Source organism: Aphelocoma coerulescens, chromosome 1A (assembly GCF_041296385.1).
Source record: "Aphelocoma coerulescens isolate FSJ_1873_10779 chromosome 1A, UR_Acoe_1.0, whole genome shotgun sequence".
Taxonomy (NCBI): domain Eukaryota; kingdom Metazoa; phylum Chordata; class Aves; order Passeriformes; family Corvidae; genus Aphelocoma; species Aphelocoma coerulescens.
In genome coordinates this window covers 67,650,110-67,675,568 of record NC_091014.1, presented here as the reverse complement: position 1 = coordinate 67,675,568, position 25,459 = coordinate 67,650,110, and the positions used below count along the sequence as shown (strand labels likewise).

Here is a 25,459-nt window from a genome sequence, read left to right as displayed (position 1 = left end):
TACTGTTTCCCATTTTGCCAACTTGCTTTGTAATAAATCCGACTGAGGCTTTTCAAAGCAACTTTCAATAGATCTTCATTTTACTGCCAGTTGCCAACACAACTGTTTCTTCAGAAAGAAAAAAATAAGGCAAATGATCTGGGATGCTAGTAGGAACTAACCCCCTGGAGAGCTTTGTGTGTTTCCTACACAGTTTTAGCACATATATACAACTGGAATAAATATTACCTAATTCAGCCCAGTGTAGGAGTAGTTATCATTTCCCTGTTTGGAAGTTGGAAAGGATTTGCAATTAGATTGCTATGGACCAGGGGAGGTTCAGGTTGGACATCAGGAAGAATTTCTTCACAGAGGGTGATTAGACATTGGAATGGGCTGCCCAGAGAGGCAGTGGAGGCATCATCCCTGGAGGTGTTTAGGGAAAGACTGGACTCAGTCCAGTGGCACTCAGTGCTCTGGTTTAATTGACAAGATGGTGTTTGGTCAAAGCTTGGACTTGCTCATCTCAGAGGTCTTTTCCAACCTGATTGGTTCGGTGATTCATGAGGAAGTCACTGCCAATTTTATATCATCAGAAACGTGTATATCTATCTATCTATCTATCTATCTATCTATCTATCTATCTATCTATCTATCTATCTATCTAAAATTTACAAAAATAAATTTAGATTGGAATTTATATTTTTGAAAACTGAGAATTGACACAAACACTCATGTTTGTAATTCCCTGAAATCACAGCTCTCAAAAGTCTGAAGATAATGCTTATATTACCAAAATGTGTGTATTTCATTACTCTTCCAACTCTATTAATAGAGTTTGCCTCTTTGTCTTCTAGCGTTTTACTGACACCTCTTAATTACTATTCCATACTCCTCCACTCTTGTTGGGTTTTGGGGGCAGGCTGGGTGTGTGGGAAGGTACAAGGGTGCTTGTTATGGACATTTACTTATGATAGACTTTCTCCATGATTAGCCAAACAAAATATTTTCCCTGGACATGGGCTCAGAGCAAGAGGCAATGCCAGTGACAGAGAAAGCAGGGGCAGGACTCTCGGAACTCCAAAATGAGTCTTTTTTGGAGCAAAATGGAGAGAGCTGAAGGCCCCTTGCTCTTGTATCCTTTCCCATCCTTCCAGTCTTCCTTTGCTGTTTATCCAGAACTCTTTTCTGCACGTCATCTCTCTGTTACTGGCAAAAGTTTGCCTCTGTAGATTGTATTCTGCAACTGCGTTTCAAATTTTATAGCAAATTCAAATGTTACAATACAAACTTAATTAATACTTTACAGCTGGTAGTAAATGCTCTGGATCCAGGGAAAGAATTTTGCATAGCCACATCCCCCTTTTAATCCTTTCTCCGCTTCTCAAGCTTTTCATTACCAGCTTAAAAACATTGCTAAAACTTACACCACTGTGCTCTCCTCTGGTGCTGGTGTGATCATTCACAGTTTGTGTAAACTAAATTTGAAATTGCAACCCAAGGAAGCCGATAATGTGTTGCATGTCTTTGTCTCCCACTTTGTGTGGGGATAAGTGGCTTCACATGGTGTAAGACAATGGAGAATCATGCTATAAGTGTGCAGTGCCAAAGCCTTAGAGATTTTGCTTCACTAGGAATTCTGTGATGATTTCGTAGCAGCAAGATGTTCAGTCTAGATTCTTCCAGCTAGGATGCCGACACAAAACTAGGCCAGACAAGCTTCAAGGGAACATGGAAAGGACATCTTTCCTCAGAGTCTAGCACTACATGCATCTCTTCCAGAACTGAAATCATAAGCTCAGTTGAATTTAATTCAGAGAATTGTAATTTGTGCTTTGCAAATTGCAAAATTGCCAACTGCCTTAGTTCCAGTGGGCCCAAATTGCTTGTGTTAAAGTGTATAATGAGATTAAACAAGTGATTTTAAAGATAAAATTCAGGTAAACTGTTATCTACCTGAGACAAATACACTTGCAGTTATAAAAGATAACATAATTTTGGACCTTTTTATATTTTAAGAAGGGATACTTCAAGTAGTTGGCATCTGAGTGTATAACCAATGGACTCACACAAGCTGTTAGTCCTATGCTTAAAATAATTTACAGAGAGAAACTCTTAAATTAAGTCATTTCCAGTAATTTAAATGGTGCTGAATTATGGGAACTACTAAAAGGTAATTTTTTTTTTTAAATTATGCTTGATAGATTGTTTTAAAATTGGTGGTGTTTATTATTCCATTAACTTCTCCATCAGATGTTCACAGTTTACATGAGAAAGTGTGGAACCAGGTTGACTATCACAATAGTGGTGGTCTGGATTTCAGGGTACAAAGTGGAGGTTGGAAACCCAGTGAACTCCAGGACAATGAAATCAATTTTTTTCTAAAGCCACTCTTTGAAACTCACCTTTTTCTCCCTCACAGTTACATGTCCAGTCAGTATCAAAGCATATTAAATTGATTTAATCGTGCAAAGTAAAGTAGGCACATGTCTGGCTCAGAATCTGCCTTCCTTATGCTTGACTATATTTATTTAAGAGTATTTAAAAGCCACACGTGGTATTTTATTACATTCTTTGAGATTTTTCAGGAGATACACTAAAAAAACAAAAGCTGAGTAGGTGACAGGGTGTCCCTTCACGCCCTGAGCTGAACTTGTGACATTCCAGTACCACCTTCTCTACTATGGCAGGCCTGAGTACCACTGTCAGTCAGGGGCTTTGGAAATCCCACCAGATGTATTTGTACAGCTGGCCCTTTTCCTTCTCAGGATCAGCCTCATTATGATTTATTAATCATCTACAAAGAGCATTGACAAACAATGAATATTTATGACTACAGATGTAACCCTATTGTTTGTACAAATTATAGTGTTTTCCTGGTAATATTCTGAATGGCTTCAAGTTGGCATAAATAATTCATACTTGTAAAGCCATATGTTAAACTGTCATTGTAAAAGACTAAGTGCTGCCAGTTTTCACTTGAACCATATGTAAATACCAAGCACTTGATATTAAACAGTGATATAAAGTCTAAGCACCTTAATGCCACTTACACAGTAAAGATTGCAATATGCCACAATGCATTGAGCGTCAGTGGCTGAAGAAGCTTTAACTGCAGCAAAGGAACAATTTTTATTCCTGAGTAAACTACAGTGTATTAATTTAACCAAGTCTGGCTTTACAGGTTTAAACTACAGTGAGAGCAGACCTCCAGCCTTTGTCATTATTACTGCGTGAAGGAAACAGCTTGAAATATTTCCACAAATCTACTTCAAGTTTTTATCAAGGTACTCAGGCATGCATGTGACATACATACACATACATTTGATATGTGTGTGTATATGTATGTGTGTCAAATGCTGTACATATGTCACAGAATCATGGAATAGCCTGGGTTGGAAGGCATCTTAAAGACCAACCAAGTTCCAAGCCCCTGCCATGGGCAGGGACACCTTCCACTATCCCAGGCTGCTCAGAGCCCCATCCAACCTGTCCTTGAGCACTTCCAGGCATGGGGCAGCCACAGCTTCTCTGGGCCTTTTTATTTTCCATTAGGAATTTCAGAATTAAGACTCATAAGAGTAGAAAGCACTTGGATTCACGGATCATTCCCTCCATTCTGCCAGCACCTCCCCTGACAGAGATGAGGCTGATATCCTCTTTCCTGCCAGGCTCCATGGCTGGAAGCACAACCCTCACCCACCACAACGTGAGATATTTCTGAGTCTCCTGAGGCACAGACACTTGGCTACTCATGCTTTTATGAGCCCTGACATGTGAAGGGCCGAGTCAGTTGCCCGTGTCAGGGCTGTAGCCTGTGGGAGATTTACTTCCAACCCCATTACAGGAGAAGAAACACAGCTGTGGGCTTGGCTGATTGTTCCCACTCTGAGGGAGTGGTCTCAGCCAGCTTAAAAGCCAAGAGGTGGCCTGATCACAGTTCATAAGAACTCACAGCCAAACCTCAAAAGTCTGCCAGTAGATGCTCTTAAGTGACAAATTTGCAGCTAAATGCCACGGCTGGAGGGTGCAGATAGGCAAATTCAGCTTGGAAATAAGCCATACATTTTCAACAGCTAAGGTAATTAGCAATTGGAATGACCTAATAAGGCTTGTGACTGACTGTTCATCACAGAAATGCTCAAGCTGTGATTAGAGGTTTTTTCTAAAAAAAAAATAGTTAAATCACATTTATTATCCTTATAGCAAAAATCATCTCAAGGAGGTTCTGTGGTTACAAAAGACACTAAGACTGGGTGGTTAAAAATAACATTGCTTAGCCTAAAAATCCATTAATTTCCACAATTCCAGTACTAAGGCTTGCACACACTTCTCACAGCTCTCTATTCTGCATTGCTTCCACAATTTAGATTTAGGGTCTGTCCGCTAAGGTCCACTGAAAGCTAATGGTGTGTCTGTGCTATACTGCATGTTTCAAAGGCAGCAAAAATTTTTAATTAAAGGTTTTGCAGTCCTTCGTCTGTCTCCAAATGAGTCTTGGCAGTTTGTTTTCCATGTGCAGTCCTGAGACAGAACATTGCTCACAAAACACAACCACATTCACTGTTAAAATGCCATAGCTGCTTGAGTGAGAAGAACAGAAAATGAAGTTCTCTCTTTTAATGAGTTTTAAACCAAAAGCTCTTTCTCTCAGCTTCTGTGGGAGCGTGAAGGTAGAACTTCTAAATTCAGATAGGGGTAGATACAGACATTGCAGATACCCAGCACAGCAGCAGTTTTATGTTTCCTCACAGATGTCTGGGGGCTAATACAAGCCCTCAAAAATTTTGAGTCTCAAATACAGGCTGAAAGAATTCCATGAACTTGGCCAAAGTTTCTCAATTGTAATGACCACTGTGGCCACTGCAAGAGCCCAGAAATGCTGATGGTCCTTGATTGTGCCTCTTTTTGTATCATCACCCTGGAATTGATTGTTTTCCAAAACTGCCCATTCTGCAGGCTTTTTCTGGCTCATAATTTCCAAATAGCTCTGAAGGATCCTTTTTTCCTTGTCTTAAACTCATTTCAAGGCCAAAGCAAAATTATAGGGACCCCATATTTCAGGAGCAGCTCATTTCATGCCTTGAGCCTGCAGTACACAGGCAATGTTTTGGGTGTCACACAAATATAGAAGAGCTGTATTTGATACCACAATTCGTGTTTCTAGATGCTCATTTGGACAGTGCAGTTTTTTACACAAATGAAAGCTTTTGTATTGAAGTAAAAATTAAAGTAGAAATCTGCTAAAAAATGTGCAGTTATAAAAATGGCAATTATTTGGAGCTTCCCGGGCATACTTAGGGATGAATTTCTGGATTTTGTGATTGGAAATATAATATTGCAGCTTTTTTTTGTTGCTAGCTGTGTAAGACCTTAGAGAGGGGTCCTGGATTTTGTTCTTCTCTGAACATCTTTTACTAAATTCCAGTCAATTACTACAACTCTGTGCAAGTCCAGTGAAATCATTGGGATTGCCCAGGTGCAACCACAGTGAAGAGCCCGAATTTCAGCACTGGAGCTACAAAGCAGGATGGAAAAGACAGAAAATCTCTTGCTGTGCTCCCCAAGTGCAGGTTGAGCTGGCATTGCTATGGTTAGAAACATCTGCTTGGAGGAGGTGTTGTCTTGAGGGAAAATACCAATAAATGACTTAAATACTTGTGATCTGAGCAAAGTGGCTGTGGTTTAATTCACAGAGAAATGTAGAAATGTTTTCAAAAGCTGCCTGGTGCTGTCCAAGTGCAGGGTACTTCCAGGTTTCCACAGCTCAGAGGCCCACTCACCTGAGGCTGCAGAGCCGGGTCTTTGCCATGTTACGTAACTCATATGGAAATAAACCATCCAGAAAAATATAGAAAGCGGTTTAATTTTATTTTTCTTTCTTTTTCGATTTTTTTTAAAATTTCATTTTTATTTTTTAATAGGAAAAGAATTTTATCTCTTCAAGGAACACATTCAACACACCATTAAACATTAAAACAGGAACACATCACTGCACACAGACCAAAATCTGCTTTTTCCTCCACTAGCATTGCAAATCCATCATTGCATTGAAAGAAAATGAAAGTAAGATTTTTAAAGCAAATCTTTCAGTTTGCCTTTGGCACAAAACCAATCAATTTCTATTGTGAGGTTTTCTGTCTGCATATAAATATTCCCCTGTAACACAGTTCATCTTGGGGAATGCTCCCCAGTGTAACATATCTGTCACTGAGATTGTTCTCCAGATGATCAATTTCATCTTGTTACGTCAATAAATGCTTACACTTTTTGGGCTGCTCCAGATAGAGGATCATCCAGTTCAGCTCCTGGCTCTGCAGAATCCCACCCTGTGCCTGAGAGCATTGTCCAAATGCTCCTGGAGCTCTGGCAGCCTTGGGGTCATGACTATTCCCCGGGGAACCTGTTCAGCACCTGACCACGCTCTGGGGGCAGAATCTTTTCCTGATAGCCACCCTAAACCTTCCCTGACTCAGCTTCATCCTGTTTCCTCGAGTCCTTTCTCTGATCACAACAAGAGAAGGTAGCTTTCCACTGCCTGGATGGACTGGGAGCTCTGGGATGGTTGAGGATGAACTGGGAAAAACAGAGATGGACTGGGAGCTCTGGGAGGGACTAGGAGAAGCTGAGACTTCTGGGATTGACTGGGAGCTCTGGGATATTGAGTTAAATGTCCAAATTTGTTTTTGGCCATGTATGCTGAGTAACTCAGTTACTTCCTCCAGAATTTCCTTTCTTCTCATGTTGGCTTAGCAACTCCTCACACTGTACAGATCTCCCTTTGGCTGAGTGCTACAGACCGTGGCAAACTCAAAAAAGTAAGGTTCAAGGAAGCATGTGCATGGAAGGGCAAGCTGAGAAGATGGCCTGCTGACCATTCTGGTGTAACCCCAGCCAGCAGCCACTCACTCCCTCCCCCAACAGCAGGATCGGGGGAGAATGGGAAGGGTAAAAGGGTGAAAATCCCTGGTTAGGACAAAGGCAGCTTCATAGCAAAGCAAAACAAAGAATTAATTCCCTGCTTGCCATGGTTGGGCAGGTGTTCAGCCATCCCCAGGAGAGCAGGGCCCCATCACATGCAACAGTTACTCAGGAAGGCAAATGCCATCACTGCAAACATCTCCCCCTTCCTGTTCTTCCCCCCTCCACTTTATACACTGATCATGATGTCAGATGATCTGGACTGTCTCTTTGGTCAGTTGGGGTCAGCTGTCCTGGCTGTGTCTCCTCCTAAATTCCTTCAGCAGTGTGGCAGCAAAAAAGCAGAAAAGGCCTTGGGTCTGTGTAAGCTCTGCTCAGCAATAACAAACCCATCTCTGTATTATCAGCCCTGTGCTCAGCACAAGTACAAAGCACAACCCCACACCAGCCACAGCCCCATACAGCCCCTAGTGAAACTGTAAAATGTGGTGTCCTTCAGGCCTTCTGAGAGTATAATCCCTCAGAACATCTTTACATCCTGTAGAATTGCTGAGTGGTAACAGCCAAAATGCAATGAAATGCATCTGTGCATTCATAGGAATGCTTTTTCAAGTGGCCTTCCAGCTTCATGCTGGACTTTGTGCATGAACACAAAGTCCTGTAAAGAGTATTTATGTGCTGCACACACTGGGCCAAATTGTTGGTGCTTCTGGTTGGGTTTGCTGTGCCAGGACTGTCTCGATGGAGGCAAGGTCACAAGAGGGGCTGCTCCTTCCCACAGTGTCTGAGGCACCACCACCATGGCAATGGATGTGTAGACAGGATTGTGTCCTAGGTCTAATTCCACGTCCTGGTTAAAAAATCCACGGCTGCATTTCTGCTCTTATATACTGCAATCCTAGTTCTGCTTTGGGAGAACTTCTTACAAAGGCACAATGCTCCCAGATTTTTATGTTTGTCTGAGGACAATTGTGCTTTAGAAATGGTTTCTTGGAAACCTTTGACCTGAGTTCTAATCTGATTTAAATTTGTCTAAATTCAGAATAACTCTGGGCTAACTCCAGTGTAAGGGTAGTACTGATCCACGGGGCAGCTTCACAGAAATACAAACAGCAGCTGGCTTTGTGTCCTTAGTTAATTTGATTACACAGTTTTAGTTTAACTTAAACAAAGCAGTGACCTTATTATTATTTTAAGAAACCTATTTTGAGAGGAGGGAATCATATTTCTCACTTAAATCCATCTTCAAATGTCTTTAGATGTACGTGCGGCTGGGTCTGGAGTTGAGTTTGTGTGGGGAGGGGAAAAGCATACTGGATTTCACTGATCACAGTTGCTTTAAATTATGCAGGGAAGAGGGAGATGCTGTTTATGCATGAAGAAAACAAGGTTGGCAGCAGAGATCAGACGGGTCTTGCTTTTGTAATTTCCCTCTGCTATAAAACGAGTCCTGGGAGAAGGACTGGGGGGTCTCTTGCAAGAATCATCTGAGGGGGTCACATTTGGTGCTTGTGACTATTAGACAAAAAATCTGGGTTCAATGGTAGTCAGCATTCTTATGATTTCTGTCTCAAGCACTGTTCTTCTGTAGTTTTACAAGAAGCAATTCAGAATAAATGCTTGAATCTTGCTTTGCCTGAATGTAAATTAAGGTCAATCTCAGGGATTTCTCCTGATATGAACTTTAGTAAGAGTTGAATACATGCTTTCAAATACTAAAATCAGAGTTGTATAGGATATTTTCTGATTTTTGCAGACATTTTTGACATGTCTTATTTACTCTTACCCTCTTTTATCTCAAATTAAAATCTACTTTAAAATATCAGTGCTCTAAATGGCATAATATACTTCAAAATCACAGCATGGGAGTTGAGAATGGTTTTCAATAACAAATCTTATTAATTCTAATATTTCCTGGTGTACAGTTCTGTCATGCCTGCTATTTTGTTTATGTGTTTTGCCTACAGAATGAAAAGGAGAAGCTGACATGGAGTGACCGCATGCCTGGATATGCAGCAAACTTCGGACTGATTTTATTTATGGTAACATAAGCTGCATTTCTGCTCGTTTATTGGGTGTGAGAAACTTTGCCATGAGCATCTAGAGGGAAACCCTTGAACTGATGTTCTGAAATATGTTAAAAATCTGAAGGTAAGGTCAGCTTGGGAGAAATACAAAGGAGGTTCATGGAGCTCAATGCCTGCCTCCAGCTTTATTCTCTTTTCCCAAAGGCTGCTTGTGGAAGGGCTGACTTGCTGTAATGCCAGCAGCTCCTTACACAAATTCTGCCTCTCCCCCAGGGTTTCTGCTCCATCTCTGTTATCCAGTGAAGGGATAACACTGATATTTAGTGGTAAGCACAGTATTGCATATGTTGGTCATGGTGATGTTTGGAAAGGTTGAGCCTCAGAACAGGAGATATCCCAGTGAAATAAATCAGTTGCTGAGAAATATTTATCCAAGACACATTCAGGGATGGACTGTACAGTAGTTGAGGAAGATCATGGTACACAGTCCTCCCTGGGGAACAAGAATCAGGTGTTCAGGTCAGCCTGTAAAGTGGGGACACCACTGTCCTAGTCAAATTTCCCGCAAGTCATAAACACATCAAGAATCTGCTGGACTTCGTAAACAGCAACAGGAAAACCTGGCTAACAAACCCTAAATGACATTGTAAAGGATCCCATTATCCTTCTGGTTACAGCAATTACTGACTGGAAGCTTGTATTCATATCTACAGCCACTATGAAGTGGCAATGAAATAGGCCTGTTTACGCCATTGCAGCATCTAACATGGGAAACTCACTTGGGGCCTAAATTATTTTAAGTGTATTGCTGATTTACTCAAATTTGCATATACTGTACCAGATGTCCTGTGAAGATTTCATTTCTTTTGCTGACAATCAAATGCTCACATTGAAGTTAATGTCTACACCCTTACAGGTATGTTTATATAATTTTGAAGATGTATGCATTACATATTCAGTATGCATTGCATATTAAATTTTCTGTACATATTAGGTGTGTCACATATGGATGTACTTGCAGCATTTTGAGTGAGTTTACCATCCTGAGGCCATACCAAGTATTTACTTTTTGGACAGAACTTCTAGGTGTCATCAGTCATGACTTCATTTAGAGCAGAGCACACTGAGTCTGACTAGGCACACAGCCCTGATTTAGCTTTTACAAGTCATTCCTTTGCAGACTAGGTGCTTACATGTGCTCTTGACTTTCACCACATGTTTAAATCTCCCCTAAGCATGAGCTTAAAGTGCTTTCCTGACTCATAGCCTAGGTATTACCCTCCCTGCTTACTGTAACATCTCCAAGAGATTTATCAAGGGTTGTTACCTACAGTTTGTGAGATGTAAAATATGGAGCTCAAATTCTTCAGCTTCTGTTCGTGACTAGTGGAACTAGGCTGACTTTCACCATCTGGCAAAGTGGCCACAATGATTTTTTTTTTTTTTTTGGCAGTATTTTGAGCATTATTTATATGTAAGTACCTACAGGAGACAACTTGCAAACCATGCATGAAATCCAAGCCAGCTCTTGATGAGGGAGAGCACACTCTGCTATCCTACATGAATATTGCAATCTGCTCTTTACTGTATGGGATGTTTCCCTTTTTTCTGCTAGATTAATTAAACAGGAGTTGGAAACACCAGACTGAAGTCTTGTTGTCACTCTGTGAAATAGAATCATACTGAGAAAACCTTGTTGGTCTGGTTAACCTCGCTTATTATTATTCACACAGATTAGTTATTTTAACTGTAAGGACTAAGTACAAAATAAGTAATGAAATCTTGAATTTATGTGTGTGTGTGCGCAGGGATACATGACTCAGATACAGAGCTGCACACAAGTGCATAGCCATTTCTAGTGCTGCAGAAGCAATTGCTGAATTTTTAATGCTACCTTTTCCAGGCCAAAAGGGTCTGGCAGCCCAAATCTATAGGTGTTTTCCATGAAGGTTTACATCACTATAGAATGGTGTTGTTTTGTTCTGTCCCTCCTTCCCCCAGCTTTACATCCCATACTTTCCCTGATGATTCTTGAAACTGGTAATGGTTTTCTTAGCGTAAAATCTTTTCTCTTTTTTAATTTTTTCCCTTAATTTCTGTACTTCCTGTGTGTACTTCACTTTTGTAAATCCTGTTTCAAGAATTGTGTTGTGATATTTTCCTTTCTTTCTGGCTTTTCCTCTGTCTTTATTAAGTTAGGTATGCTGGGTTTTTTGTTCAAAATGCCAGTTGAAAAAAACATTTGCTTTCCTTCTCTTGCCCAGTCTTACATCACCAAATAATTCCAAGGATTAATTCACGCATTTATGGATGCTTTGAAATCTGGGCACAGTCCTTTTTTTGTACACAAAGCCTCACTGGACTGCAGAGGGGGCAGAAGATCCAAGTTTGATTTAAGTTATGCATTTTGCAGGGATTTTAGGACAGAAGTTCACAAGTCTTATTTTTGCAGAGTAAGATCAATGACAGCAGGAGATCTGGGCTCAGCTGGGCATCTACAAGTTTTGCTTGAGTGTGATTAACAATAATGTGTCACAGTTTATAAAGTCCACGTTTAGAAGGCACCTGTTGTGGCAGAGATTTCTGAGTTGGTGATGAAAACTCTGGTAGTGCTAGAAGAGAACTGGGTGGCATGGAGCAGTGCATCACTGGGGCTTTTCTTTGTTTGGCTCAGTCAGAGGATGGAAGAAAATCAATTTGAGTCATGGCAGAAGAGTTTAGCCTCTTCCACCCTATTCTTGCTCACATGGTGTAATACTTGACTCTAGAATAGCTGTACTGGGGAGCCAGACAACTATTTGGACATGAAATTGTTATCCTACTTGGATGGAGGTAGCAGCCTAGCCCACGGGGTTTTATAGCTTCCTTCTCAGATCTAGTTTGCTTTCCTGTTTGTCTTCATTCATACCAGGCTCAGTAGGTGACCTTTTCTGCAGCCAATTTTCACATCTGTTTCTAAGCAGTTCGTTCCTGGATGGACTAGTTCAGACATTCAGGGAAGAAACTGCCATAACAGGGGGGAAGAATGGCCAGAGGGAATGTTGGCAATGACAACAAACCCCAAAGTGGGCACCTGAACAAATGGTGGCCGCCTGATCGGGAATTTGGGCAGAAGAGGTATTTTCAGGAATGAGAGAAATGCTGTGAAGATACAGGAACCATTCCCTTCAGTGACTGTCTGGGGAGTGAGAACTATGCTCACAGTCACTGTGCAGTCCTACAGGCTCTCCTCAATTTTCTCTTCTTGCTGGATGCACAGATAATGAAGACTCCTAAAGGAGTGTTTTTCCATCTGTGTCTAAGCAGATGTTTAAAAACAGCTGAGCAACTGAGAGTTTCTGAAGCCCTGGTGCTTTTGCAAAGCAAATATTTTTGTTCTTTAAACAAATAAAACATATTTTTTTTCAGTAACTTTGTATACCTTGCTATGGCACTGCATGGATTGAAAAGGCTGCTACTCTCTCATCCTCCAGTAATATTCCTCAGGGCAAGGGATCTCTAAAATCCTTTGGTCAGGTTTAAGAATTTGCTATTGAATTTTCATGATCTGAAATTTTCTCTCTCTCTGTTTAGTGAGGGCTGTCCTTGACTCTTCTTCCTGATCTGTTAAGATGTCATTCCTAAGTGGGAATTTGTGATGGAGAGAGGTGTCTGTGGAGGCCCAGGGATGTCATCATCTCCAGAATGAGGCATCCAACTTTAATTTGCTGGTTTTCCTTGTCCACCACCATAGTGAAAAAATTGCTAAGAAATCTGCAGGGAAAAGAAACAGGAAAAGAGTATTAGGAAGGTGATTAAGAAGAAGGAATCTGTGACTCAGATTAAGAAAAATAAAAGAGATTAAGGTGACTGTAGAGGTGGAAGGTGAAGTAAATTAATACCAGGTGGTGCTGTTTTGTTTTCTTCCTTTTTTGGGGATTTTACTCTCTGCTGTAGTGATTGTAATGGGGAAGTGAGAAAAAAAGTGATGGTCCTTGTGTTCCTGCACCCCTTCTGTCACAGCAAGGTAGTTCAGCATGAATGTGATCATTTTGTCTGTATGTTTGGCAGGTAAGTCAAAAGAAAAATAGATATAAAAACTAGAAATGTTTCCTCGACACAATGAAAATTACGAAACCAAAGGAAATAATGTTGTTTGCCATTTGAAGAGTTTTCATTTAAACTGTTTCAGGCTCAGGCTTTTATCATTCACCCTTTCATTTAAAATTAATGAAACAGTTCTTTAAAAAGTAAAAATTAGAAGTTTTACTAGGTCTAACATGTTATTACTATTTGCTGACAAAACATATTTGACAATTTCATCTGAAATCTCCAGGAGTTTCTACAAATAATTAATTTTTAGTATGTTTACTAGGTCTTCATAAAAGCAAAAAATGCCCAGTTTTTACCTTCAACCTTTAATAATTTATGGTTCTTTTGCAATAGTTCTTTTTCATGCAACAACCTTCCTCTGCACACAGGAATTCAATAAACTATTGCTGGATCATTAAAATGAACTGTTAAATTTCCTTAAAACCATGTTGTCAGTCGGGGCCCCTAGGCCCATTGAAATAATTGCAATAGTCTAATCTTTCACATTGAGGTAGTCTCTTTCATCTGAGGATCTCAAGGTGTTTTACCTAAAATAATGAATGTACACTGGAACTCTTGCCAAAGGCAAGAATGAAAGGGAAAAATGTACTTTGTCCCCCTTTTGTGCTGTAATGATAAAAATTTGCTATTTTTTTATTGTTTTATTGATTTTTTTTCATTGTGGATTGGTTTAGATTTTTTTTTTCCCTGAAACCAGAATACCACAACCCTGTGAAATTCAAATTCTTCTTGTGGGAACTTGACCTTAAGTAGCAGGGTTGACTTTCCTCATCTCATGGGTCAAAGCCAGCCCACAAAGGATGCCAGGGATACCAAGTGATTTCTGGGACACAAATGAAAAGTGAAGCCCTAATAACCTAATAATAGGTCAGCCTTAAAGGAATAATAGCAGGGGAAACTCCTTATTTTTTTAGTTTGCAAGTTGGCACTTCTGCTGAGCACAGGTGAAGCTGTTTGAGCCAGTAAAGCCTATTTACCTGACTGCACATAAATACAGACCCTCCAGTCCAAACCATCTGAACCAGATAAAAGAACTTGCTTAATTCCTGCTTTTGAACCCAAACTGCCCAAATTTCTCTGCATGCATGAAGTGTGTAGCTTTAATCAGAACAGACATGCCCATCTTCAGGAATTCATGGAATCAGTAGAAAAGAATCACAGATTGGTTTGGGTTGAAAGGGACCTTAAAGATTAACTAATTCTAACTCCCTGCCATGGGCAGGGATGCCACTCACTGGATCAGGGCACTCAGGACCCCGTCCAACCTGGCCTGGAACACTTCCAGGGATGGAGCAGCCACAGCTTCTCTGGGCAACCTGTGCCAGGGCCTCACCACCCTCACAGGGAAGAATTTCTTCCTCATATCTAACCAAAAATCTCCTCTTTTGGTTTAAAACCACCCTCCCTTTTCCTACCACTACCTGCCCATGTAAAAAGTCACTTTCCCTCTTTTTTATAAGCCTCCTTTAGATACTGAAAAGTGGTATAAGATCTCCCTGGAGCCTTCTCTTTTCCAGGCTGAACAATACCAACTCTCTCAGCCTGTCTTCACAGGAGAGGTGCTCCAGCCCTCTGAGCATCTTGTGCCAGTTGAATTGTTGTGCCAGTTTGGAGTCCTACATCTGCTTTCTTATTTATGTCCCTGTTTGTTGGAGAGCTTTGAATTGTTGCCTTTTAATTCGATTACCTGCATATTATCACCTTGCTCTAAGAAATAACCCTGTGATGCCAGTTTGTGGAACACACCCAGCCTCCCAGCCAAAGCTTCTGTTTCCAAGCTGAACTAATTCCTGGGTTCATTTGCTTGCAGATTATGCTGACGTTTTCAGCAGTGTTTGGTGTCATTGTGTACCGAATCACTACAGCAGCAGCCTTGTCCTTCAGCACAAATGAGACAACCAGGTCCAACGTTCGAGTGACTGTGACTGCCACTGCCGTCATCCTTAACCTCGTGGTGGTCCTTATCCTCGATGAAATTTATGGAGCTGTGGCCAAATGGCTGACAGAAATTGGTAAAACTATCTTGCCATATTCCTCATTAATCTATGTATTGACACGAGGGTGTGCAAGGAGGGTCCAGGAGGAGTATTTCCTCCTGGACAGGGCCAGCCAGTGAAAACATTCAGGCTTGTGAATGTTCCCCTTTACAGCTAAGAGCTGCAGAAAGTCAGTGGGTTGTTTCAAAAATGTTGCTGGCTCTGACAAAATTACACCAATGTTGTTTCCCTGATGAAAGTTTTCACCATTTCCTTACTGCTCAAATGATTTTTTTTTGTTCCGTTTTAGGGGCATGTCTGGGCTGGTCTTTTTAATAATGGTTTCTATTGCAGTTGGTAATTGGATTTTCAAAATTTATTTTAAACATCAAAATATTGTTGCAAGCCTGGCTATTTATTTCTTTTAAAGGCAAGTCATTCCTTTGATACTATAGAGGTTTAGGCCTAAAATATTGTTTTGTTATATACATTAGGCTAAAGATTTTTACTGATAGGAGTTTAGGCTGGGGCTTTGTTTTGTTAAATAAATTAGACCAAGGATGTTGACTGATAGTGCCTTTACATGAGATTACTCTTAAGACTTCTGTTTCTTCTCAATTCCTCAGAACACTTTTAAATTGACAAATGAAGATGTCTCTTTTAGTCATATTTTTGGAAGAACATTACAAGCTATAGTTTTACAGTTGTTATAATAGAGGTCCAATCCTGAATTTTGGAAGTATGGTCCTGTTAGTTTAGATTAAATTCCTGAAGTATTTGAAAGAAATGAAGAAAAAACCAATTCATTTTCACAATTTGTCACTTTATTGGGTTAATTTGTTTATTGGTGTTTTGCACCAGGCTGTGGGCAGATTGTAACAGGGTTAACACAAATGGACTGTTCTAGTGGCATAAATGAGCTCAGGCTCACTGTCCAGGCCAAAATTGTACCCAGATTTTCAGCTTCCACATAAGTGACAGGCTGCTAACTGTGTGTGACCTGATCAATTCTGTCCACTGCACCTGCTCAGGAAAGAAAGGACACAAATGTTAAGGGATGACAGAGGTGTGTGGAAAGAGTAGGAAACAATGAAGGTGAGACTTCTCCAGCAGCTTCTAGGCAGAAGCTGGGAAGTGCAAGGCACTGCCATGGCCTCTCTTTGGGAAGCACAGAATGAAAATCTCTCGCTTTGAAATGTGCCCCAGTCTGAACAGTGAAAGAAACAAGAACTTCTTACTTGCTGATTATTGTCCCCCTGTCACTTTGCATTTAATTCTAATCCTATCTTTATTAGGGCAGCATTCCGGATCGACCATCAGATGTTTTGTTTAAGAAGGATCCAGTCAGAATAATCTCTAGTGCTACAAATTACATGAGTTAGAAAGTTCACTCAGGCAGCTTTCTCCAGCACTAGGCTCACATGCCAATGTAATCAAAATGTTTTAAAAAATTACAATTCACGGATGCTGATAAATGCTGCTTAACTTGTGAACTCTCATTTTGCTGAGAGGAGCAAAACATACTCAATTCTCTTTTCACACTGCACTTAATCCACAAGCTGAAGAACACACTTGTTGGGCTGAAGGAGTAGCTCTTGACAGCATAAATTTCAATTCCTACCCCAAGTACACTTGAATCTCTGTTCAGGTGAAAAATTACATCTGTAACCACAAGAATAGCACTGATAGAAATTGTGTTAATCATAGGATCACAGTCACTGATATGCCTCAATACCTCCTCAGTGAGTGCCTGGAGGAAAAGAGTAGGAGTTTTGTTGTTATCAGTACAGAGAGCTCATACAGGATGGAGCAGGACTCCTGTGGGCCTGGCAGAGTGGGGCACTGGTGCCCCTTTATCACAGATGAGACCAGCCAAAGTGGAGATGGTATCCTGCTATTCCCAGGAAGAATAGATCATCTTCAGTAATCAGGTGGTGCCAGACAAGACTTACAGCTCACTTGTAACTCAGAGTCACAGAATGGTTTGGGTTGGAAGGGACCTTAAAGCTCACCTCGTTCCAACCAACCACCTGCCATGGGCAGGGACACCTTCCTCTCCACCAGCCTGCTCAGAACCCCATCCAACCTGGCCTGGAACACTTCCAGGGATAGGGCAGCTACAGCTGCTCTGGGCAACCTGTGCCAGGGCCTCAGCACCCTCACAGGGAAGAATTCTCTGAGGCCAAGGAAGAACCAGTGAAACAGGGACAAAATCGAAACTACTCATGTTTGTCCCTTGCAAAGGCAGCAGCTCCTTCAGTGAGCTAAGGCCCATTCCACCCTCAGCTCAGCTCATTCTCCACCTGCAAAGTTCCAGCTGCCCCATTTTGGCATAGCGAGCCACCACTGAGTGTCTCATTTTTTGGGGGTGAGGGAGTTTCCTCTGTTACTAATGCACCTATTCTGGCTGAATGCATTTCTCACGCAGCACACCCGATGAGCTGGAGGACAAATTCTACACATGCCTCTACAGCTATGGTATAGGATGTCTGAGGGAGCCTCTGGGACCATATATGGTGTGCAAATGTTCATCCAGAGGCTGAGCTCATCCATGGGGGGGTTCTCTGTAAGGAAGAGTTTAGGATTTTTATCCCTCAAATGAGAAGCTGCACTGCTGTTATTTGATATTCCTGCTGCCCAGAGCTGTTGTCCTGTGGATCTATTCAGTGTATGGGATCACCTACAAATTATTTGAAGGCTTAATTAAGCTTTTTTATACATAGAGGTGGGTTATGCCTTAGGGCTCATCAGGTTGTGCACTGATCTTTTATGAAAATGTGGTTGAAAGTATCACAAGGAAAGCCAGGCAGTGAGGGTTCATTAGGCTTTGCTATTCCTTTAGTTATAAAATAATCATGCTGCTTTCTTAAGGAAAAAAAACCCCAAAACAACAGCAAAGCAAACAGAACACCCAAACTGTGCCCAAAACAAAACTGTACAAGTACAGCAGTATTTTTGATGAAGTCCTTAAACCCAGAGCTCTGGATCTCCTTATTATTCCACACTTTTTTTTTGTGCCACAGAAGTTCAGCCAAGAATGATAAATTGAGTCATAAAATTATCTTGTCTCACATTAGATACAACTCAGGATGAGCAGAGAAGAACAAGGGTTTCACCCATATAAAATCTTTAAAAGAGCATCCTACTGCCAGTTTAAAAAGCCTCTGTCTTATACCTGTTTTTTCTGCTGCTAGAAAATTTCCACAGAAATTGAAAATAAATCTGGGAACAGAGTAATGAACACTGAAAATATTTAAACCAAGAAATGTTGAAATACAGAAGATATATAGTGAAGTGTTATCAAAAATGTGCCTTTATTCTGCACTCAATTCACTTAATACCTCATTAAAAAGTGTATTCAGTCTTGTGTTGAGCATCAAACATATCAACAATCTCACCACAGAAAAGAGGGCTTGTGGACTACAAATTAAGGATGCTTTTGAGGTGTTTCTTCTGGTTGAAAGTCTCTGTACTTTGCTTTCAATATTCCTGAATTGAGAATATTAATGTTTTGTTATTTTAGTTGTGTTTATACTAGTTCATGTATGGTAATATCCATATATACAGCAATGTAATTTATACTGCTTTTGCTTTCTGGAATTGAGCATCTCTGGAAATCAGGACTCAGTGGCAGACCTAGTGGGCTTTGGTACAAATTAGAGGTATGAAAGAAACATCGGTATAAACCCAAAGTTTGAAGTTTAGTTTGGGTGTTTTTTGTATGTGTTTGGGGATTCAGGGATTTTTATATATTTACTGATTCAGTTCTCTGGTTTGCTTTTTTTCCCCTCCAGAAATACCAAAAACAGAGAAAACTTTTGAGGAAAGACTGGTTTTGAAGGCATTCCTACTGAAGTTTGTGAATTCTTATGCATCAATTTTTTATGTTGCCTTTTTTAAAGGAAGGTAGGATAACTATCCTTTACATATAGGTAGTTTTGTACATATATTTTTATATATGTGTCTATATTAGTGGATCTGTGTTATAAAATGGACACAAAGGCCTGGGACTGCTCATCTTTGCCAGCTCTGAAAAAAAATCATTGACAGGGTTATTTAAAGTTAATAATTCCTTTTAGTTTTAAAAAAGGGTGTTGTTTTTATAGTGAATGGTGGTGCTTACACCATTCCACTTTCCACAGTTTAGCAAATTTTCCTTGAAGCATCATTCAGGAAAGAAAGGTTTTCCTGTTTCATTTAAAATTACAGAACTCTTTTTTCTATTACTTTCTCATCATTTTGCACTATTCACTCATATCAAGTTAAATTAAGAAATAGTTACAGTCAACTGGCAAATGAAGTGATTGACCAAAAAGCTAATTCAGCTGTCCTGCTAAATAAGTGTGGCTTCCTATGGGCTCAGGATCCTTGTCTTTTGGGACCCAGTCATCCACATGCTTTTGAACAGGAAGCTCAAAATGATTCTTTGCTAAAACTTTGGCAAAAAAATGTTTAAAACATTCTGGATTCTGTTTCCTACCATTTTGCTCTTCCTTTTGGGGGCTGTAATGTTTGTTAATCTTTGCTCTTCACTAATCCTATCCAGCACCTTTGTTTTGAGCATTAATGATGCATTTTGCCAGCGGTTGCAAATATTGTTAGACACCAATGAAAAAAATCACCACATTCTCTCTTTTTTGGCCATAATTTTGTATTGTATGGCTAGAATAAAGCCAATATCATTGTTTCTCCTGGTGTAGCCAGAAGATTCTTGGTTGTATATAGATGTGTAAATAATTCCGTTCAGGGCATTACTCACGTGTAAGAGAATCTGAATAAGGATATGTGTCCCCAGGTTTATTTGTGATCTCTAAGCAAGTGAGGGAGTTTATTATTATTATTTTTTTTAGCACAGAAAAGTATTTTATTAAAATTATTTTATCCAGATGTAGCAGAAAACCATTTGTAGAGCCTATTGCTTTGAAATAATCAAAGCTGAATAGGTGCTGAGCCTTTGAAAATTCATGTTGAAGAAGCTGCTTTTGAAATATTTTGCCTAATATGAATGAATAATCTTGATTTCAAAGTTAACTTGTTTTTGTGTTTTTAAATTAAATCATGGTGTCAAAATTAGCTTACTTGTCTATTTTTATACTAGTTTATCTATTATTATTGCTTTCAGGTTTGTTGGCCGTCCTGGTCGCTATGTGTACGTGTTTGAAAGCTATAGGATGGAAGAGGTAAGTACATATGAAATTAAAATTACCAAAAAATCCCTTACACAAAGAAATATGTCTACAGTGTTCAGTGGACTACAGACAACAGGGGAAAAATAGAAAAAGTGTTGAAACAGGAGGTTAAATCTTCAACTTGAATAGGCAAATCCCAGGGTTTCCATCTAAGGCAACTTTATATTCTTTCTTTCTGCAGTTTTGACTATTTCATGGTCTTTCTTAGGTAAAGCTTCACCATTTCTATGCTTTACAGATGGGTACTAAGGCACAAAAATTCCATGATTTGGTTGAGGCCCTTGGGAAACGTGAATCTGGCTTCCCATTCTGCAGATCGCTGGAAGCTTGGCAATTTTTACAGCTTAAAAAACCTGGAGCCATTTTGTGCTAAACCTGTAAACATCTTTTTTTTTAACCAAATTCCCTCATGAAAGGGAATGCTGTGGGTATTCCCTTGAAAACTGGGAGATGTACTCAGGGTTTGACAGTAAAGCTGACATAAAAGTCTTTTCAAGACTGAAGGCTTTCTCCCCCCCGGGAGATATCAGGTTGGAAGAGTAGTGGTGATACTGCATTATGTTTATTAAATTGATTATATAGTAAATATTTTTAAAGGGAATATAGGAGCCCCAGGGCACGGTGAGTTATTTCAGAGCTCTGCATATTTTCCATTATGCAGTTTTATGAGTGGAGATGAAATACCTTGTCAAGCATAGATTTGCAGTGATCGATGAGCTCCATGATCCCACACAAATTGGTGGCAGGGACAGTGGGCACATGGAGACATAGGGAGCTCCCCCCAGTGGGTATTTTTAAATTAATTCTCTTAATCCCTCCACACTCTCTGGTTTTGTTTAATTGCAGTGTGCTCCAGGAGGGTGTCTGATGGAACTCTGCATTCAGCTGAGCATCATCATGCTTGGAAAGCAACTGATTCAAAACAATCTCTTTGAAATTGGAATCCCGTATGTATCCCAGCCTTTTCCATTATGTGTTATTCCTATGGCACAGTAAATCAAACGCTTGATCTCTATTCAGCTAAATGGGACTTTTGCCACTGCCTTCAGAGAGTTCTAATTGAATGTGATGATAAATCACATTTTTGGTTGTGGTGAAATGATCTGGTTATATTTTATGTTGAATAATTGGCTATATCTTCACTAAATGGCTTAAAGAAAGTGATGGAATATATGAAATAATTTATTTAAATTAATTTTAGAATCCAGGGAAAACAGGCAAGGTATGATAGATCTCCTGGGAAGTTTCAGAGAAGCTCTCAGGACAGCAGTATTGAATACAAATTAGCACAAAGTGGAGGGGAGATAGCATGGGGGAAAGCAATAGCCCATAAAAGATGTTGAAATCTATTACTTGATCTATGACTATTTTACGGGTTTAGGGATGAAATCCACACATTTCCAAGGTGCCTTTGTGTCAGTCTGTGATGATGCAGGAGCTGGAGCAAGCAGAGACACTGACACACTGCTCAGTGCCTTTCTGCCAGAGGCTGCTTCAGTGCTCAGTCCCCTGCTCCAAATGCAGCAGGAAAACTCTCCCCATCTGTCACCAGTGCCAAGGGGATCTTCAGGCACTGGGAATCCACTGAGAAAGTCCTGCTCCTGCCTCTTGGGAGGTTTGCTTCATGGTGCCAGTGGCCTGTGAAATGTTGGAGGGGAAGAGTCTGGTTTAGATGTCTCAGCTCCACTGAAATGAGGGAGAATCTTCCAACTCTGGTGTCAGCAGCTTTTAGGTCACATCCATAAGGCCGTGAAGATGCTAACTAGAAATCAAGAGGAGCGATTCTTAAAAGATATGAAATATATTTCAAATGAGCCCTTTCCCTCCCTTTTTTCAGCAAGAACCATTTTTCTTTTTCTTGCAAGGAATTTAAATAGAGAGAGAGAAAAAATTCCCAAACAAATCAGATGTGGATTATGGATGGTTTCATTATTCTTGTGTCAAAGTTCAATAGGGAGGCCTGTTTTCTGTCTGCATCTTATTGAGTTTACATTTTATTTTGAGAAAAGGGTGGTAAATCATTCCCAAAATATCTGACATGTTGAAGGCTTAAAGTTTTCTCAGTGTAAACCTGCTGTAATTTGCTTCTTGTCTTCCAAAAACTTACTGCTACTGGACTTTTTTAATGGGGATTTTATGATGTTACAAATACTGTATTTATTATTTTTGACTCATGAAAGCATGGGCTGATCCAGTCCAAACAGAAAGTCCTGTCCAATTATTTTTAATTTCCCTCCCTTCAGTGCAAGAATGCGATAATTTCATCCCATTTTTCTCCCTCAGATCTGTTCCCCCACCCTTCAGCCAACAAACTGTGGTGGCCTCAATTTTTAAAACTGTTTTAAAAACAAACACACTTTCATCCTCTCCTTCCTAGATAAATACCTCATTTCGGTCACAATGCTATCTTGTCATCCTTGAATAAACATATCTGCTTTTCCTTTGCTTGTCTGCATTCCCAAAAAAATGGTGTGTGTCTCTGTAGGGCTCAGCCCTTCTCCCTGGACCTGTTTCCACCAGGAGAATCCCTGATCACTTAATTAAATCAGAGTTAGCCTTCTATTCATGCATGGACCACTCCACTGGTTTGGGCTGGATCCGTAATGGTACCAGCAGCTGCATTTTTCATCCCCTCTTGCCTTGTGCCTCTTTGGAGGGAATGAGAGTTGGAGTGAATAGCACAAATTCTTCCATGGGCTCTCTGTATTTTCACTGTGGGCAGAGTCCAGGTGCTGCCACCAACCTTCTCCATATGGAGAGGCAGGAGGGAATATCATAAATGGTGATTTGCTCCTCAGAATCTGGTGCTGTCCCCTGCACATCTGTAACATGGAAGCACCTCTCTGCTGAGTTATCTGATGACCCACATCAAAAGGCTTTTCTTCCTCATTGAAATCTCAGGATTTCAAGATTTTTTTCAGGAAACATTTTGATTTCATTCACCAGAAAACCCAAGACATTTTAGTTGATTTGCAGAAAATCACAAAGCTGTCCCATTTGCTCTTTCCCCTCAAAAAATACTGCTAAGTAGAGGTAGAGTGAGTTTGCAAGCAACAGTCATCCTTCATGTTTCTAGAACCCCAAATGTTGCTAGAATTGGGAAGTGTCTTTCCATGTCTTCATTGGGCTTCATCCACAATCAGTGCTGGATGAGGAGGGAAACTTCAGATGGCAGCCCTGCAATTTTAGGGTTGTGGAGGACACATTCTTGCTTTTTCCTTCAGTTCTTTCTGTAGAAACTGCTGCCACAGCTATAAAAGATGTAATTGCTGGCCTCCTAAACCTTGTGTAATTTGTTTTTTTTTTTTGATTTCTTCATCCAACAATATCAAACCAGCTAGGTAAATGCAACAAGATTTGAATTATAGAGAACTAAGCCCTCTTGAACTGAAATTTGTGTTCTGTGGGACTGGAATTCACAAGTTTAACAGATGTAAATATGCCACAGTTCACTCAGATGTGTCACATACCATCATTCTTTTACTGTTGCGACAGGAATTGACCCTAAAAGGCTGCAGGGCTTGAAAGCCTTAACCCAGAGTTCCTTTAAGACCCCTTTTTATTCAGTTCTGGTTTTTTTCTGAACTTATTGAAAAAAAAAATCCATGTGGTTATTTTATTACTCTCTCTGTGACCTTGGTGCTAAACCCTTAGGGTGAAATCCTGGCCCCATTGAATTGAACAGCAAAACTCCTATTGAATTTAGTGAGGCCATGTTTTTGGCCCTTTTATTCAGCATCAATTTCCATCACTCCCTTCAAAATGCACTTAACTATGCTGGATGAGGATACCAAGAGTTAGTAAAATCCATTTGAAGACACCGCTTCATAGCTGTTATCTCTTATGTTGTTTTTCACCTTTACTAAATTAATCTCAATTAAAGGTTTGGGTGGGGTTTTTTGCCTTTTTTCTTTTCTTTCCTGTTTTTGGTTGTTGTTGTTTTCCTCTGATTAAGAAACCAATAATCCCCAAACACAACTGAATCTCCTGTAGAATCCAGGATATCTGAGTGTGCCGATGAAGCATGGCTGTACCACAAGTTTGTGGAAGAGAACAAGAAGTTTAGACACTTTTGTTGTCCCCCTGCCTCCTTCTTGTGCCTGTGAATGTGAGAAGGTGTTTCTCTATGTGAACAGACTGCAGGAATATGACTGAAGGAAAGCCTGGATCTTCAGTGTTCCTTCCCAAAAGCGGGAAACAAAATTATAGGTGAGGACACAACAGTCTGGGTCGCTGCTCTTCCTTTTGCCCAGACACAAGTGCTCCAGCTGCTCACCCTGAGAATCTCTTCTGTTTAGCTTTCTCCCTGTACCTTTTTTCATCATGCTACAACTCAAAAGCATCACCTGGAAGGAGAGCCTTAAAAAAACCCATCTGACAGAAATAGTTCTTTGCTCCTGGCAGCTGGATTCTAGGCGTTCTCTGTCTTTGCATGTAAAGCCTCCACATGCCTCCCTGTTCTAGCAACTATTCAGAGAATCATGGAATTACAGAATGGCCTGGGTTGTAAGAGACCTTAAAGACCATCTAATTCCAACCCCCCTGCCATGGACAGGGACACCTTCCACTATCCCAGCTTGCTCAGAGCCCCATCCAGCCTGGCCTTGAACACTTCCAGGGATGGGGCAGCCACAGCTTCTCTGGGCAACCTGTGCCAGGGCCTCAGCACCCTCACAGGGAACAATTTCTTCCCAATATCCCATCTAAACCTGCTCTGTGTCAGTGTGAAGCCATTGCCCCTTGCCCTGTCACTCCAGGCCCTTGTCAAGAGTCTCTCTCCATCTTTCCTGTGGGCTCCCTTCAGGCACTGCAAGGCCACAGTGAGGTCACCCCAAATCCTTCTCTTCTCCAGGCACAACAATCCCAATTGCACAGCCACTGAAGACACAAACACTTGTGCCAATAAAGTAATTTTCCTGCATCTGTCCTCTTTCAGCTTCTCTTCCAGATGCCCCACCTCTTCAGCCTCTATCCATTCTACTGTGTCTCACTCCACAAATTTCTCATTTTTCCCAAGTCATTGTCATGCTTTCCCCTAGATCCCCCCAAATCCAGCTGCTCCTTCTTACTGTATAAATAGAGGAACTGTTCAATCACCTCTCTGTTTTTTGAAAAGGAGCCTTCATCTAATCACCATGTGCTTACAGCCCAGCCAGGATCACTTGGAGCTTGATTCCTTTCTTTTCATCATATTTTTCTCAAAAGCTTGAGGGTTATTGACAGGTGGGGCTGTAGTGATTTTATGCTCACTTCAGATGCTTGTTAACATCTGTGC

General features: G+C 40.6%; 1 protein-coding gene across 1 annotated transcript in view; it reads left to right on the top strand.

Moving 5' to 3' along the window:
* Positions 1–25,459, top strand: part of ANO2 (anoctamin 2) — a 146,537-nt gene that overhangs the window by 100,669 nt on the left and 20,409 nt on the right. The window contains exons 15-19 of the mRNA XM_069003969.1: positions 8,868–8,942; positions 14,830–15,031; positions 18,790–18,901; positions 20,118–20,175; positions 21,031–21,131. Coding sequence (XP_068860070.1) covers positions 8,868–8,942; positions 14,830–15,031; positions 18,790–18,901; positions 20,118–20,175; positions 21,031–21,131 — 548 coding nt within the window. The remainder of the gene's footprint in view (positions 1–8,867; positions 8,943–14,829; positions 15,032–18,789; positions 18,902–20,117; positions 20,176–21,030; positions 21,132–25,459) is intronic.